Genomic DNA, 18,949 nt, shown 5'->3' with positions numbered 1-18,949 from the left:
GTATTTATACAAAGCAAAGGTATGTTATCTTTAAGCAACATCCCTAAAGATGTCGTCGGCAGATAACAGATGTTGTGCTTGATGTTTTTAAAGGCAGTTTGACAAGTTTATTACATAGATGATTATCTAGACTACGAAAGTGAGAGCAGTCACTTTTACAAAGTGTCTGTGCTAGGCACATGTTTATCAGAGCAGAAAGAATTTCCAGGTCATAAACAAAGACATCATAAGGTTATCACACAGGGTTCCAAGACCTATTCATAATATGTTAAATAGATTTTAAAAAAGGTATCTGGGATGATGGAGTATGCAAGCCATGGTAAATATAAAGTTAGAACACACACATGCTAAGTTCTTCAGTATCATTTCATATTTATCATATTTATTATAGAGAAGAGAATTCCAGCAGGCTCAGTTGTGTTCTTGTTTGGTGTGTACCTTCCTCATTAACACTGTATTAGCATTGTAAGTGCACCAGGTAACAGTAACCCATGATTCCAGTAATTATTTAATACTAGTGCTGTACAAAGGTAATTCTTTAGTCAAATTTTCTTCAGTTTCATTCAGTGTCCTATTTGCTGTGGGCAAATGTTTGTGCAAAGCCATGTAACTAACATGTTCTTTAGGTCAGATATCTTTGCTAGACTGAAATTGGTACAATCATTTATTTAGGTAAAGATTTAGTGGATGCACCATAGATGCCAAATTAATAACTATCTATATGTAGATTCTAAACAGTGTGTGTGTATATATATATATATATATATATATATATATATATATATATATATATATATATATAGTATATAGAAATATAGTATACTATATATAGTATATATATATATATATATATATATATATATATATATATATATATATATATATAGATATATATATATATATAGATATATAGTATTGAAAGACTTGATTTCAGATAAACTACAAAAACATATACAGATACATAGAAAAACTTAGGGATGTGGTTATGGTGTTGGACTACTGCTTGGAAGGTTAAGCTCGAATACCAGGTCCACCAAGCTGGACCCCTGAGCAAGGCCCTTACCCTCAATTGTATAAAAGAAATTAAATTGTTTTGTTGTAAATCATCAATTACGACATTATTATTAATTATTATAATTAGTAATTATTAAATACAATTCCATCTATAATTTATTACTGATTTATGTTGTTCTTAAATGATGTCATTATGCCGACTCTCTTATATCTCCTAATCTGGTTGGGCTGAGTAAATGAATTTAACTTATAAGATTTTGTTACAGTTATTGTTCAATGATTCTGCTGTCTGTTCATGAGATTTTTTCACACCGCATCTTTTGTCCATCTGCCACTCAGCAAAGGTTTTTGAGGCATTCCTTTAAAGACTGCCAGTCTGGGTAACATCTACATCCAGATTATCAGACTCCATTCTGCCTGCAACCACACCCACCCACACACACCTTATTTCATTTCATTGCACAGACAGTTTATAACAACATTAACACTGTTAGTTTAATAGTTTTACTATTACTGTCATGCTGTTTGTCTACAAAAATCACAATACTGCCTGTACAGACACTTTAAAATTTCATTTCATTTCAAATTCACAACCATAATACTGCACTACTATGATTGATTTATTGATGATTGATTGATTACTTCAATTAATCATTTCAAATTGTCCATTACTTGTTGTGAAAAAAATGAAATAAATAAATATTTTGATGAATATTTAGGTTTATTTTGTTCGGTTAGTCATTGAAATATTTCTTCTTTAAAACTGTACTTCTGAGAATTTTTCTCTGTTTATTGCCCATGATAGTTGCTTGCATTATTAGCTTCTGCCACTGAAGCAAATATGCTGTGTCATATCTAGGTTGTCTGGCTATAATCCGAATACAAACCTTGTATATTCAGAGTAAAATACCTGATTTTTGAATTCCCTCCTACCCTAACAGTGGAAAATTCCTCCTAATCACAGACTTCTTTGCATATATTTAATTGACCAAATGGTTCCAGACTCTAATGATGAGGCGCTAATTGGTGGTTAATGATCGTTGATGGATTATCCTGTGTCTTTTGTCTCCAGATATATATTTTAAGAAGACGCCCTGTACTGTGTCTTTAGTCCACGGGAAAGAAGACTGCTGTGAAGCTACTGGGATTTCTGGGAAAACGGGAAGAAAGTTCATTTTCAAGTTCTCAGTTCATTTACACATGGTAAGTCTCTCTTTCAAACGAACTAAAATGTAAATGTTTTCAATGACTATGTAAATGACATTTGCTTATTTTGCATAGTAACTCAAACTTACAACTATCTCTAACAATAGATGTACAATAGGTGCGAAACTGAGTGTATAAACACAAATATAGACAGTGTGATTTAGCTTCAAGATTTAAGTTTCAAATGGTCAAAATATTAATACTATAAATGTATTGAGAAATGAATAACAAATAATAATAAAATAGTGCAGGCATATCTAGTGTTCTAACTGTTTAGGCATTGTTATATTACTCACAATCTTACAATTTGAGCATCTTTTTATAATAGTTAATAGGGTTAGGAAATTCTATTCTATTCTATTAGATAGTGTTGCTGAAGGAAATGTAGTTATATTACAGTTATTAAGACACTAAATGTTCAGAAACCATGCAATAATAAAACATATTTTCATTATATTTTCTTTCTTTTTTAGACTGTTGAATAACACCATTTTAAATGTTTTATCTAATCCATTGCTGTGAGGCTTCAAAACTAAGATTGTTGCTTTTGTAAACGGTTTTCCTACAGAATGAAATCGTCTGAAATGGCATCGTCTGATTCCCATGACACTAAACACCATCAGAGACAGATTCGTGCAAAAAGTGGCAATAAAAGACTTCACTACTGCTCAATGTGTGGGAAAAGTTTCACAAGACCAAGTTCTCTCAAAATACACAGACGGATTCACACAGGAGAAAAACCGTTTCATTGTACAGAGTGCGGGATGAGGTTTTCGGATCAGAAAGCTCTCAAACTCCATAAGCGCATTCACACGGGCGAGAAACCGTATTGCTGCTCAGAGTGTGGGAAGAGTTTTACACAACGGAGTGCTTTTAAATCCCACCAGCGCATTCACACAGGAGAGAAGCCCTATCGGTGCACAGAGTGCGGGAAGAGCTTTTCACAGCTGAATACTCTCAAAGTCCATCAGCGCATTCACACAGGAGAGAAGCCATATTGGTGCTCAGAGTGTGGGAAGAGTTTTTCAGAGCAGAAAACTCTCATAGTGCACCAGCACATTCACACAGGAGAGAAGCCATTTCACTGCACGGAGTGCGGGAAAAGTTTTACAGAGCAGAGAAGTCTGAAAGCCCACCTGCGCATTCACACGGGAGAGAAGCCGTATCAGTGCACAGAGTGTGGGCAGAGCTTTACATTACGTAGTGTTTTTAGAATCCACCAGCGGATTCACACAGGAGAGAAACCGTATCGGTGCTCTGAGTGTGGGAAGAGTTTTACACATCACAATGCTTATAAAACGCACCAGCGCATTCACACGGGAGAGAAGCCGTATCAGTGCACTGAGTGTGGGAAGAGTTTTACACAGCAAGGTGCTTTTAAATCGCACCAGCGTGTTCACACAGGAGAGAAACCGTATCGGTGCTCTGAGTGTGGGAAGAGTTTCTCCGAGCAGAAAAGTCTGAAAGTCCACCGGCGCATTCACACCGGAGAGAAGCCATATCAGTGCACAGAGTGCGGGATGAGTTTTATGTATAAAAGTGTTTTTAAAACCCACCAGCGCATTCACACTGGAGAGAAGCAGTATCACTGCTCACTGTGCGGAAACAGTTTTTCTGATATGACAGCTCTCAACGTCCACCAACGTATTCACATGGGAGATAAACTGCATTGCTGCTCATACTGTGGGAAAGGTTTCATAAACGTATCGAATTACAAAAAACACGTGCAAATTCACACAGGAGAAAAGCCGTATCGCTGCTCACTGTGTGAGAAGGCTTATACTCGAAATAGTCATCTTAAAAGACATCAGCTCACTCACACAAGAGAGAAGAAGTACCAGTGATCATACTGTTGAGAAACAACAAACATTCACACTGATGGGAAACCATACTGAAATAATATGAAAAATATTATACACCTGAGCACTTTTATACAAAACAAGAAAGAACTGAATTAGCAAGTCTAATTTGATTAGCTCTAGTGATTAGTGCTTGTGTATAACTGATATTTTCTGAATATATAGAGGCCTCGGTCTGAGGCCTTGGTCTGACTGTGTGATATCTTTTTATACTTTACCTATGACCTTGGCTATGACCATAATGTCCATTGTTTTGGCCTAGACATTCTTTCTGCTCTGATCTGATAAATGTGTGCCAAGTCCAGACACTCTGTAACAAACTCGTTAAACCATCAGTAACTGCTATCCATCAAGTTCTGATGTAATCATTTCATGTTTTAGACCAGGATTCACCTTATGCTTGTACTCCGCAAAAATGTAGTACTGTTACTACTGTTCTAAAAAAGTGTGATTTAATTAGTTGCCACTATCCACTGTAACCCAGAAAAGGAGATATTTTCTTTTGCCCGTGGTTTGTTCTTGTTGGCAAGTCACCATATGAGAGAATAAAGAAAGAAACCTTCTGGCTTTAACTTTTTTCCCCCCACTGTCCTTGGGATATTTTTTTTTTATTATTCAGTATTGCAATGGGTCTGGAGTGATCTTAATGATCATGTCAGGTGAAGACAAAAATATACTTCCCATGTATATTGAGAATCATCCTATGTACATATGATTCAAATAAACATTACATAGCATGATGGAGCTCTAGTGTGACGTGTGTAATGTTGGATAAGTTTCACATTGTCATCTATTGTTTCAAAAAACCATATGCTCTTTGGAAATGCCTTAAGTTTTAACCCCTGTTAAAATGAATAAATAAACCAAGTTAAATGCCAATTAACAACTTACAAACTGTAAGTGAAAAATAACCTTTTAATGGAAAAGAAAGAAAGATAAATTTTTACATAGATATATAACCTAGTGCGCACACTTTTTAATAGTTGGTGACGTGACATGTTCTGAAATGAACCACACATTCAATCTAATGTTCAGAAGCAACCATACAGTATAAAAGAAGTGCATTTTCACATGTGCATTGATCCTTAAAGATTAAATTGGCCTGGTCATGCTTTGAAGATTTTTTTTAATCTCTGGTGAATTTAAAGGTCAGGCTTTCATGAGTATTTAAATAATGATTTCAGATATGTTTATGGATTTAACCTTAGTAATGTTTTCTTCTAATTATTAAACTCAATCTTATATTTTTTCCATTGACTTCAAAGTAAAATCCTCCATCTCGTAAAATCCAATTAATTTTCAATTAATCGCAGATTATTCTTGATAGCAGCAATAATTTAGGTGAACGATCCAAAAAGACACATACGAAATCTTAAAAGGAAAACAAGCAGTAGGGGAGAGCACTCTGTTTTCTCTTATTTTAGTACTAAAACTATTAATCTCAAGTTTCCTAGTACTCAAGGGGTTCAAAGCTTTATTTATTTTATTTTATTTTATTTTATTTTATTTTATTTTATTTTATTTTATTTTATTTTATTTTATTTTATTTTATATCTGGTACAAATTTGCATTCTATTTTATGAATAAAACATTCATATTATAACCGAGAGGTTATAGATTAAAGTTTTAAACAATAAACTCATTTTCAAAACAAACCAGCTTGTTCACACCAATGAGAAATATTATACACATCTGAGCACTTAACAAAACAAACAAACAAAAAAATGAATCATTGAGTCTAATTTGAACAGCTTTAGTGATTAATACTGTGTATACTGATATATTCTGAATCTGAACATATCTTGCCACTTGGGCTGTCCATGGCCTTGGGATGAGTGTGCTATCATTTGTTTAGACCTTGTCTCTGACCTTGTCTATGACCACAATATACTTTGTTTTGGCCTATAGACATTCTTTCTGTTCTGTTCTGATAAATGTGCCCAGAGCCCAGACACTCTGCAACAAACTCAGCAAAACATCAGTAAAAACATTTACATGAAAGGTTTATAAAGGTTCTATTTTTGCATTCATTTCTTTGGGTTTGACAAATTATTTAAATGCTTATTTCTTTACATTTTTTACTTAAAGTATACACCCAAATTAAACTTAGGACAAACCTGGTTTGTCCACACTACTATTTAAAACACTTCTATGTTATACCTCGTAGCAGTAACTGATTCTGACACATCTGTTAAATCTTCACTCAAGCAACTGAATCCGATTTTATAAATAAAACAACACCACCCTATTGGTGTGTCAGTAAACTATGTCAGTAAAACTATTTATTATTCATTCCTACTACTGTAAAGGGCCATCCATACCAAGTTATACTTAATGTACTGTTTTTTGTTTTGTTTTATTTCATGTATACAGGTACAATGCATACTTTACATTCATTGAGCTTATATAAGTTTAATTACCTAAGTTGCCCTATCTTTGGTGGCATAATTTTCTACAGCTTGTTTTGAGAAAAACAACAATAAATAAATATTTTTGATGAATATTTTCGTTGAGTTAGTTGGGCTATTCATTGAAGTATATCTGCCTCTAAAACTGTACTTTGTGATCCCCCTCAGGAATAAACATACACACTTCTGTATAGCAGCAGTTGATGGAAGAGGACTGATGGCTGATTGAAGAGTTGTGTAAACGAGTTTCACACAGGTGAATTATATATTCATAATTATATATATTTATAAGTTCTTTTTATGAGCTGTGAATATATGCTTTCCTTGTGTTCAACACAGTTAATCCAACAGAGTTTGGGGTCTTTCAACGAGTGGTTTATGTTTTGAAAAAGGGTGTGAGAAATGTATGAAACAAATGAAAAAGAGTTGAGAAGACTTATGCTGTGCTTAGAAGGTGATGATGAGGATCAAGTGGATCCCAGTTTTATTGTCTGTTTTAGCAAATGAGAAAACCTGTAAATTTAAAAAAAAAAAAAAAAAAAAACTTATTTATGGTTAATGGTTTAGATTTTTATATTAATCACTGCTTAATTATGTCTGTGTAGGCTTATATGAATTAGTTTAAGCATATATGTTCCTTTCACTTCCTTTGGACATAAGCCATAGTACATGGCAGATGTCTCAAACAGCAGCAGGTTACACACCTATCTGGTTTAACTGGCCTATTTATTATTCCGCAGTAAAGTAAATCTACTGGGCTAACGACCCAGAATAGAACAGGTTCTTTTAATAGTGGGGTATTTTTCTACAACCTGCCCTCTGCTTGTAACTGAGGTTCAGACCTGACTACACAATTCTGGAGGCTATATAAACATTTAGAGACTCTGATTATAACCAAGAGATTATAAATTAAATTGATAATAATTAACAAATTAACGTATGAAATTAGAAAAATGCTGTGGTAAAATGAGCTTCCTTTAATATCTGCTGAATTTGTTTAAATATTTGTGCATTTGTTTAAACACAATGTTGGTATTGTAACTAATAAAGACAGGAAGTTTCGTCATACCAGGGCACGTGCAAACTACTAAAAGTCTGGTACAACCTGCCCTGGGTAAAGTTGTACCCCTTTCTCCATCAGAAACAGACAGGATAGTGAAGGTGAAAACATGCGCAATGTAAGACTTAACATCGAGAGAACTGTGAATATAAACTAAAAGCTTGAAATCAACAGACTGTAACAGAAACTGAACGAATACTTCACGCCGATTACAATACATGAGGGTTAAACAGACAAAATTAATCAAAGGGGGAACTCAAAACAGGTGAGCCTACTCGTGACCATAAAGGGGCAGAAACATGTCATGAATCAAGACAAAACACGTGGCAATGTAAACAAACGTGAAAACACGGAACAAATCGGGCATGGTGTAGCGTGCCTCGGCACAAGGGGCAGATTTATTGCGTGAGTGTTGCATTCAAATGTCTCAGTATTTTCACAAAATGGCTTTGTGGGTGTGTTCAGTAATCATATCATGTTATTTTTTAACTGATAGTTCTCTAGTCTAGACTGTGAACAAGTAGAACGTAGCATTGTTTAGGAAAGCGCGGTGCCGGGATGCTGAAAATCAAAATACAGTAGGATCGAGTCTGGCCAATCGGAATGCCCCATTCATTTAATTATGGTTGTGATTGGCTGCTGGCTATGCATGCAGTTGGGGAAAGGGAAGCATACTTTGTATAGCGGCACGGGCCGGTTGAAATTGATCCATCCATCCATCCATTTTCTACACCCGCTTTATTCCTAATTAGGGTCACAGGGATCTGCTGGAGCCTATCCCAGCACACATTGGGCGAAAGGCAGGGGTACACGCTGGACAGGTTGCCAGTCCATCGCAGGGGTTGAAATTGACTAATGAGTTAGCAGGTGGTTCGCTAGTGGGTGGTAGGTAGTACTCTCTCTCTCTGTGTATGTATCATGTTGAAGGGCTCATCAAAATTAATACCAGTTCTGTACATACTTTAGAACGGTAAAATGTTGCATATTCTTATAGATTTTGTAAATGCTTTAATTACTGTACTAAAAAAATATAAATAAATAGGACATAAAATTGTTATTTTACAGCCTAAAATATATTTTTATGTTATTCACCAGTCACTGGTCCAAAAATAATGAAAAAATGTTTCATTATTATTATTATTATTATTATTATTATTATTATTATTATTATTATTATTATTATTATTAAATTAATAATAAGAAATTATATATATATATATATATATATATATATATATATATATATATATATATATATATATATATATATATATATACATATTTTTTGTACATTTACAGTTTTTCAAACATAACAGTTATCAAGACACTAAATGTTCAAAAACCATGCAGTTATAAAATATTTTTTCATTATTTTTGGATCAGTGACTGATGAATAACATATTTTAAAGGTTTTCAACCTTGTTGCTTTTGTAAACAGTTTTCACTCTGTAACAAACTCGTCAAACCCTCAGTAAAAACTTTTACATGCTTCAGTACCTGTCGTTTATGCGCAAAAGTTGTTTTTGTATTCATCTCTGTGGCTCTGACAACAAATTATTTAATTCAGTTCATGTGTATAGTGCTTTTAACAAAGCAGCTTTACAGTTTATTTCTTAGGTTTTTTACTTAAAATGCATCTCTGACTTAAAATGGTGTCATAAAAATGTTATAAACCATTCTTGGCCACACTACGGTTTGAAACCCTTTTATATTAGAATTTGCAGCAGAAACTGATTCTGAAATATCTGTTAAATCTTCACTGTTTTTCTTCTAACAGCTATGAACTAACACAACCCAAATATGTTTTTAGCAGGATTCCTTTCCTGAATGAGGGCATTTACATCACACACACAGTGTTCATGTTGTTGTAGAGTAGAGCTGGGCACAACCTAACACTTTGTTTTCTCTAGTTTTAGTAATAAATCTCTAGTTTCCTATTAATAAAGGGTTCAAAGAATTATTTATTTATTTATTTATTTATTTATTTATTATGAATGTCTGGTACAAATTTGCAGTCTATTTTATGAATAAAACATTTATATTATAACCGAGGGGTTATAGATTAAAGTGATACTGTGTGGGAGGTGTTTTGCTCAAAGTAGTCTGCTTAAAAGACATCAGCTCAATCACACAAGAGAAAAGAAATAACAGTGATTTAATGTTTTAAACAACAAACTAGTTTTCAAAGCAAACAAGCTCATTCACACTGATTGGAAACATTATACACATCTCAGCACTTAACAAAAAGAAAAATGAATTGTTGAGTCTAATTTAAATAGCTTTAGTGATTAATACTGTGTGTATTGATATATTCTGAATAGATCTTGCCTCTTGGGCTGTCCGTGGCCTTGGGCTGAGTGTGACATCATTTGTTTATACCTCATCTATGACCTTGTCTATGACTGCAATATACTTTGTTTTGGCCTTTAGACATTCTTTCTGTTCTAATGCATGTGCCCAGAGCCCAGACACTCTGCAACAAACTCAGCAAAACATCAATAAAAACATTTACATGTTTCTATACCTGAAGCCATAGAAAAAGGTTTATATGCAAAAAGGTCCTTTTTTTTACAGTCATCTCTGTGGGTCTGACAAATTATTTAAATATTTAATTTAAAGTGACACTTGTGATAAAAACATTTAATTGTATTAAATAAAAAAATTGTTTATGGTTATAGATTTATGAATTTATATTAATCACTATCTGTGTAGGCTTATATGAATTAGTTTCGACATCCTTTCACCAGCCACAGTACATGGCAGATGTTGTCTAAAGTACATAATACTATATATATAAGTATAAATAGGGTCTTAATAACGGCACTAATTTATATTTATTTATCTTTGTTTATTTATGTTTATTTATCTTTGTTTAAAGGCTTTGGCAATTGTATATAGGTTACCTATGATTGTTTTCATATGGTATGTTTTATATACTTGAATACACATATACACCGATCAGACATAACATTCTGAGCACTGAGAGGTGAAGTGAATAAGACTGATGATCTCCTCATCATGGCACCTGTTAGTGGGTGGGATATATTAGGCAGCAAGTGAACATTTTGTCCGCAAAGTTGATGTGTTAGAAGCAGGAAAAATGGACAAGCATAAGGATTTGAGCAAGTTTGACGAAGGGCCACATTGTGATGGCTAGACCACTGGATCAGAGCATCTCCAAAACTGCAGCTCTTGTGGGGTGTTCCTGGGGTGATCACAAAAAAGACAACCTAATCAAAGTAAAAACTCAAAACAGGTGAGCCTACTCATGATACAGTAGGAAAACCTCGTGACCAATACAGGGACAGAAGCATGAAATAAATCAAGAAAAAACATGTGGCAAAGTAAACAAACACAAGAAAACACAGAATATAGTGGACAAAAGCTAGACAGAATGCTTCGGCGCAATAGGTAGATTCATTACTTGAGTGTTGCACTTGAACTCGATCTGCTCATTATTTTCACAAAATGGGTTTGTGTTTAAATATCTAAGTTGCCTTATATTTAGTGGCATAATTGTATGTAACTTGTATGTAAAATTACAACAAATAAATATTCTTGATGAATATTTTGGTTGAATTAGTTGGATTATTCAGTATATTTCTGCTTTAAAACTGTACTTTCTGCCCCCCTCAGGAATCTTGATCATTTTTTTCTGTTTATTGACCACCCCCCACTCCCTACCCCTCCACAGTGGAATGAAATTTCCACTCATGCTAGTTTAAAAAAAATAGTAGACTTTGCTTGTATTATTAGCTTCTTTCATTAGAGCAAATATGCTGTGCTATAGGTTGTTTGGTTATAATCCATATACAAACCCTGTAAGTTTAGACTAAAATACCAGATTTTAAAATACCAGAGTTCCCTCTTACCAGAATGGGAAAAAAATCAGAGACTTTTTTGCATATATTTAACTGACCGAATAATTCCAGATTCAGATGATGAGGCACTAATGGGTGGTTAATGATTGTTGATGGATTATCCTGTGTATTTTGTCTCCATATATATTTTAAGAAGGCTGCTGTGAGGCAACTGGGATTTCTGGAAAGAACTTAGGAGGAAAAGGAAAGAAAAGAATTTCAAAAATAACAAATACATATAATACATTGATGAAGCAAATATTAATATAATACATGTATTTAACAAAGCATAGTGCAGACATGCCCAGTGGAATTGTTTAAATTCACAACAATGTACAATATAAGAAGACAATTTTAGCATCTTTTTTTAAAAAAAATAGGGTTAACAGGGTTATGAAATTTCCTTGGATGCCATTGCTAAAGGAAATAAAGTTATATTACAGCTGTCAAAATACTAAAGGGTCAGAAGCCATGTAATAATAAAATAACCAGATATGAGATTATGGGTCCTACTGTAATTGAACTTCTGAAATATAACATGCTGCTCCTAACGCTAATCTCTTCAGCATAAATTTTTGCCTTGTTTGTTTACTAGCCTCTTTTCAGCTTCTGTTTCTGTGACTGGTGAATAAAACAAATGATACTTGTTTAGCACCTAATAATCTAAGATTGTTGTTTTATCTACTGTTCTGCTACAGAGTGAGCAGCTCCTATCATTGTCTGGTTGTCTTCATACGATGATATGGGAACAATCCATCCAGTCACTTTGCATAACTATAATATAGAGAATGTTTTGAGATGTTATCCTGCCACACCCCAGACTCAGATGATGAGGTGGTAATAGTTGACTAATGGCTGTGAAATGTCCTGTTGTTGAACTGTGTCTATCCTCAGGTACTTAAAGGAGACACCCTGCCATTTTAGTTGAGGCCCTCACTGAGAACACAGGGATTTAAAAAAGATCATTTCAACTAGGTAAGTTTTCTTCATTTCTTTCTTTCTTTCTTTCTTTCTTTCTTTCTTTCTTTCTTTCTTTCTTTCTTTCTTTCTTTCTTTCTTTCTTTCTTTCTTTCTTTCTTTCTTTCTTTTGATAGATAGATATCTCTGTGTGACAAGATAGAGTTTTTGCCTTGTGTATGTAAATTTCATTTTCTGTTTCTGTGACTGATGAATAAAACACATGATACTTGTTTAGCACCAAATAATCTAAGATTAATGTTTGTTGTCTATTGTTCTGCTACAGAGTGAAACATCATCATCTCGCTGTCTTCACACTATAAATCACCACAGAGGGCAAAATGGGCAAGGGAAGAATTCACTACTGCTCACAGTGTGGGAAGGGTTTTGCCAAGCCGAGTATTGTCAAAAAACACATGCGCATTCACACAGGAGAGAAACCATATTGCTGTTCACAATGTGGAAAGAGTTTTACACAATTAAGTCACTTAAGCATACACAAGCATGTTCACGCTGGACAGAAGTTGCATCAGTGCTCAGAATGTGGGAAGAGTTTTGCTTGCAGTCGGTATCTAAAAAAACACGAGCGCATTCACAGAGGAGAGAAGCCTCACTGCTGTTCACACTGTGGGAAGAGATTTGTAGATACAAAGGATTTAGTGGTTCACGAGCGCATTCACACTGGAGTGAAGCCATATCAGTGCTCACACTGTTGGAAGAATTTTACAAACTCAAGTGCTTTAAAAAAGCATGAACGCATTCACACAAGAGAGAAGCCATAATACTGTGTATGCTGTGGGAAGAATTTTGCTTATTCAAGTTCTTTAAAAAGCCACCATCTTGTTCACACAGAAGATAAGCAACATCCATGCTCACACTGTGAGAAGAATTTTAAACGTTTATAAAACTCACCAGCGCATTCACACAGGAACACAGCCACATTACTGTATACACTGTGGTAAGAGTTTTACACAAGTGTGTTAAAAGTTTTAAAAGTGGTTTTAAAAAAACACCAGCTTATTCATAATAGAGAGGAATGTATTGCATGATCACAATGTGGGAAGTGTTGTCCAGATTTAATTAAGTACATTTAAACCGAATAAAGAACGTTTTAAAAGACCTGAGAAGATTTATACAAAAATAAAGCCATACTATATACACACAGTACATAACATTTTCATTATTATGTGTAATAATGCAATGATGTTTGAATCTGCAAAGATGATTGTAGATGAAGATTTTCCACTGCCTGATGAGGAGTAGGAAGACAAGGTATACTTAAATGATTCATTATTTAGTGAATTAGTGACTCAAATTTTATTGTCAGCCATGTTTACTGTATACTGTTTTACGTGACTTGTCCAGAAAAGTTTTACTTAAGAACAAAGTGTATTTTTGTTTTTTTACATTGTTCATTTCTTATAAACAAAACTGTTATGTTCCAACCTTCACAGACTCTAGTCTCTACTTTCCTGCTAAGCTATAGCCACTGCTCAATTGGCCAAGTGATGCCACTTCTGTCTCATCGCTGGCTAACTCTTACTCATTCCACTCCACCTTAAATACAAAAACCCTTGCCTTTCCTGAATCTGGGTAGCCAAAGCCTAGCCCTTTTCGAGGGACTAAGCTTTGTTTTTTTCCTGTCACACAAAGTTCCCCATGTAAAACATATAATGGCGGAGAATGCAGGCACTGTCAATGAAGCCTTGAAGACATGGTAGATGTGCAAGATTCCGTGAATTAGTGACTCAAATTTTATTGGTTGTCATGTTTGCTGTGTACTGTTTTAATCAACGCATGTATTCACTTGTCCAGAAAAGAATCACTTCAGGAGAAAATGAAGTTTTGTTTTTTACTTCGATAATTTCTTCTTTAAAAAAAAAAATGTTATGAAAACCCTTTTGGTGGTTTTGGGGGACTAAACTAGGAAGATCTTTGTTCCTATTCCTGTCTCACAAAGTCCCCCATGTAAAACATATAATGGTGGAGAATGCAGCACTGTCTAAGAAGCTCTCAGAGTTAAAACAATGTAAATCCACCTTGTAAATAATGTAACCCAGTCACAATTTTTATAAATTGTTTATTACTTGGTGATTATTTGTGTATTCCTTTAATTTTTAATATATTCAGTAAAACGTTACGGTAGTTACATAGGTGGCATTTAACTTAAATGTGTGGGAAATAATTGTTTTAACGGTTCCCAGGGACATATTCAGTGGAAAGTTTTAACTGTGTTATCGATGGACTCTGCTCAGCCAATCAGAATCCTGTGAGGCGGGCAGGTGCTGCGCACGGAGACGGAGGTAAGGAGGACACGAGAGAGGAAAACATGCTAGAGATGACAGAGGAAAAAATAAAGCAGAGATAGATATTCACTTTGTATGTTTCTAGACATCTGGACTGGGCAGCTGAAGGCTTCATACTCAGTGTCATGATCCAATATCCAGGTTTGATTGAATTATTCCGTAATTAGACAGCTAAAGGGTTTTTGATTTTGTTTGAAGACGAATTGTATGGCTGAAAGTGGACTGTATTAAACTCTCATCGCTTTGCTCTTTCTAAGCATTTCGTTTTATAGGACATTTGTTTTCTATGCTTTCAGAGTTTCTATGCTTGCAGACTTTTGAGAGATCACTGACTCTTCTGGAGGACTTATAGTTACATATAGTTGAGTTCCTCACACACAAGACTGCTGTGAAATCACTGGGATATTTTGAAGAAAAAAAAAAAAAATAATAATTCAACTAGGTAAGTTTTCTTTCTTATTTAATTAAATGGATTCCTGCATTTATTATTAACGTAAATAAATAAGTATACATTACTATGACTTTTTATGACTCTTTTTTTATGACAATTGACAGTGTTTATGTTTTGCATGCATATTAACTCTATCTTAACCAATAGATAAAAATACAAGTGTAGCTGAGTGTATACACTGAAAAAATGGTCTGTCATTGAAACTATAACTATATTTTGCCTGATTTCATGTTATTTAATAAAGTTTATTCCCAGTGAAACTGGAATGTATTTTTAGAACACAAATTATATAGTTCACAAAATATATATTATATAGTTCTCATTATTTATACTTTTAAAAAGTTGGCATGGAATTTATTTGATAAATGGACCAAAATGTGTTGAATGTGACATTTAAACTTAATTTTATAACTAGTACTAGTATATCCTCTATTTGCATAGCAAAATTTTTTGTCTGAATCTTTTACATTTAGAGTTGCATATTACATTCCTAATATTTTGATCTTTAATTGACCTGATGGTTATAGATGTTCACCTGCCACACCCCAGACTCAGATGATGAGGTGGTAATAGTTGGTTAATGGCTGTGAAATGGCCTGTTGTTGAACTGTGTCTTTGTCTTCAGGTATACTTAAAGGAGACACTCTAGATAGCACTTTTGAATTTAAATAAATACTCAATAAATTATTAGGAATATGCAATTGACATTTATTTCTTTGTCTGACGAAAAGTATGTGCATAACTATTTTATTATGTATATGTAAATCTTAATGTATTCTCATTAACAAAATGGTCTCCAAATTATGTCTATATTTGCCCAATTCCATATAATACATTTAATAATGAATGGGTGAATATGTTAACCGTATCACAGTCCAATAATGCATTCCCAGTGAAACTATTTTTTTCTTCAATAACTGTTTGAGGAAGAACTATCTTTAAGGAAATGCTGTTTTAAATTAAGTATGATGTTACTGAATATTGTATTTGCAACAACAGTCTTGTTGCTCAAGTTAGATGGGTCATATTTTCAGTTTGGCAGCATAGATTCAGTAATTTTTTATTGTATTGTTATAAGAAAAGTTTAATAAATATATTGCATAGCATTGCTAAAAGAAACAACATATCGAGCCAATAAACAGCCAGAAGCCATGCAATGCATAAATAACCAGACATAACCTTGAAAATCTTGTCCATAACTCTTGTTGGGAGCTCTATTTGTGAGGGAGCAATATGTGTACCTGAACATTGATAGCATGCTGCTTCTATACAGTGCGAATCTCTTGAGTATTTATTTGCTTTCTTTCAGTTTCTGTGACTGATGAATAAAACACATGATATTTGTTTGGCACCTAAAAATCTAAGACGAATGTTTTGTCTACTGTTCTGCTATAGAGGAAAACGTCATCGCCTGGCTGTCTCCACAATATAAATCACCACAGAGGGATTTGTGCAGAATGGACAAGGGCAGAATTCACTACTGCTCACAGTGTGGGAGGAGTTTTGCCAAGCTAAACATTCTCAAGCAACACATGCGCATTCACACAGGAGAGAAGCCATATTGCTGTTCACAATGTGGAAAGAGTTTTACACAATTAAGTCACTTTAAAACACACCAGCACGTTCACACAAGAGACAAGCTGTATCAGTGCTCAGAGTGTGGGAAGAGTTTTGCTTGCAGTCAGTATCTGAAACAACATGAGCGCATTCACACAGGAGAGAAGCCTCATTGCTGCTCGCACTGTGGGAAGAGTTTTAGAGTCAAAATCGATTTAAAAATTCATGAGCGCGTTCACACAGGAGTGAAGCCATATGAGTGCTCATACTGTTGGAAGAGTTTTACGCAGTTATGTACTTTAAAAGCTCACCAGCGCATTCACACAGGAGAGAAGCCATTCCAGTGCTCACACTGTGGAAGGAGTTTTAGACGGTCATGTGATTTAAAAATTCACCAACGCATCCACACAGGAGAGAAGCCATATCAGTGTTCAGAGTGTGGGAGGAGTTTTACACAGTCATATGTTTTAAAAAAGCACAAACACATTCATACAAGAGACAAACCCTATCACTGCTCACACTGTGGGGAAAAATTTATGTATTCAAGTGCTTTAAAAATTCACCAGCGCATTCACACAGGAGAGAATCTGTATCACTGCTCACACTGTGGGGAAAAATTTACAGATTCACGTGCTTTAAAAATTCACCAAAGCATCCACAGAGGAGAGAAACACTATTACTGCTTATACTGTGGGAAGAATTTTGCGTGTTCACGTTTTTTAAAAAAACACCAACTCGTTCATACAGAAGATAAACCACATCATTGCTCACACTGTGGGAAGGATTTTAAACATTTAAATGATTTAAAAACTCACCAGCGCATTCACACAGGGGCAAAGCCACATTGCTGTTCATACTGTGGAATGAGTTTTACACGGTCAAGTGATTTTAAAAGCCACCAGCGCCTTCACACAGGAGAAAGGCCGTATCAGTGCTCACACTGTGGGAAGAGTTATACACATTCAAGTGCTTTAAAAACTCACCAATGCATTCACACAGGAGTGAACCATAATTGTTCATAATGTGGGAATAGTTATACATATTTAAGTGATCACCAGCTTTTTCGCAATAGAGAGAAATGCATTGCTGGTGACAAGGTTTGAAGAGTTGTACAAACTTAATATTATTTTCATTTAAACTGAACATACAGTTTAAAAAAAAAAAAAGCATCAGCAAAAGAGAAGCCATGCTATATAGACACAGAATATATATATATATTCATTATTCATTCACATGTTGGTAGATGCTTTCCACTGCCTGATGAGGAGTTGCAAGACATTACCATTTACTTACAAAATTGAGTAAATTAGTGACTCAAATTTTATTGTCTGCCATTTTTACTCTATACTGTATATATATATATATATATATATATACACTGTATATATATATATATATATGTATATATATATATATATATATATATATATATATATATATATATATATATATTTGAGTATATATACTAAAATTTCATTGTCTGCCATGTTTACTGTATACTGTTTTAATTAATACATTTATTCACTTGTCCAGAAATTTGAGGAGAGGAGGAGAATTAAAAACGCTTCCAAGCTATTTAACTGCCCTTGTTTGTGGAATTGAGTATTGCTATTGCAATGTATTGTTGGGTGATATTGATGATTGCGTCAGACAGGGGTGCCTCTGTCCATTACTTTCTGGATGTAATGTGATTGAAATAAACATGACATTGCAAAATTGTGTTCTAATGTGAAGTATGTATTAATGGATAAGATTCACATTGTTACCCACTGCTCAAGACAGCATGTTTGAAGTGTGTAGTTTCCAAAGGCCTCCAGTTTAGCCCTGAGCTTTGTTTTCTGTGAGTGTTCTTGAATATCTTTAGCTAGGTTTCCTGTGGGTTTTCCAGTTTCCTCCAAGGTGTGTGTGTGTGTGTACTTTTATTGTTTGTGTGTGTACAAACAATAGGTACTTTGTGTTTGTAGGATCAGTTTATTTCATGAACTCTCAATGGAGAACTATACTGTGCTGGACACAGACACACTCACACACACACAAAAATTGTCCTGTTTGCATGCATATGTCACTTTACATTACACTTTACTCTTTATATTGATCCTGTTTACATGTTAACTTCAGTATTTGCACTCACTGTCAACACTATTCGTTTGCACAGAGTCGGTCTATATGTTGTTTGTCTGTACTGTCTTGTCTTGTCATCCTGTGCACTTCTGCTGTATGTCTAGTTTTTAACTATTGCACAGTAAGTATTGTTTAGTTTTATCTCTATGT

At 34.3% G+C, this 18,949-nt stretch overlaps 2 protein-coding genes across 2 annotated transcripts; both read left to right on the top strand.

The window, feature by feature from the left end:
• Positions 1–2,086: 2,086 nt before the first annotated feature.
• LOC131351410 (zinc finger protein 501-like) lies at positions 2,087–5,564 on the top strand. Its single transcript, XM_058386851.1, has 2 exons — positions 2,087–2,217; positions 2,789–5,564. Exon 2 carries the CDS (start codon positions 2,790–2,792, stop codon positions 4,062–4,064), a length of 1,275 nt encoding a protein of 424 aa, XP_058242834.1. The 5' UTR covers positions 2,087–2,217; position 2,789; the 3' UTR covers positions 4,065–5,564.
• LOC131351412 (zinc finger protein 239-like) lies at positions 2,087–18,005 on the top strand. The gene is made up of 6 exons (XM_058386853.1): positions 2,087–2,217; positions 6,656–6,743; positions 12,302–12,382; positions 12,651–14,811; positions 14,967–15,112; positions 16,517–18,005. The coding sequence occupies exon 6, from the start codon at positions 16,579–16,581 to the stop codon at positions 17,698–17,700; it is 1,122 nt and encodes a 373-aa protein (XP_058242836.1). The 5' UTR covers positions 2,087–2,217; positions 6,656–6,743; positions 12,302–12,382; positions 12,651–14,811; positions 14,967–15,112; positions 16,517–16,578; the 3' UTR covers positions 17,701–18,005.
• Positions 18,006–18,949: the final 944 nt, after the last annotated feature.

This window comes from Hemibagrus wyckioides, linkage group LG03, assembly GCF_019097595.1.
Source record: "Hemibagrus wyckioides isolate EC202008001 linkage group LG03, SWU_Hwy_1.0, whole genome shotgun sequence".
In the NCBI taxonomy this organism is placed as follows: Eukaryota; Metazoa; Chordata; class Actinopteri; order Siluriformes; family Bagridae; genus Hemibagrus; species Hemibagrus wyckioides.
The sequence above is the reverse complement of the archived record's forward strand: the minus strand, read 5'-3'. Positions and strand labels throughout refer to the sequence as shown.

What these genes read in the sequence shown, in the direction of transcription:
- LOC131351410 (XM_058386851.1), top strand. Translation starts at nt 2,790, where the DNA reads ATGAAATCGTCTGAAATGGCATCGTCTGATTCCCATGACACTAAACAC.
- LOC131351412 (XM_058386853.1), top strand. Translation starts at nt 16,579, where the DNA reads ATGGACAAGGGCAGAATTCACTACTGCTCACAGTGTGGGAGGAGTTTT.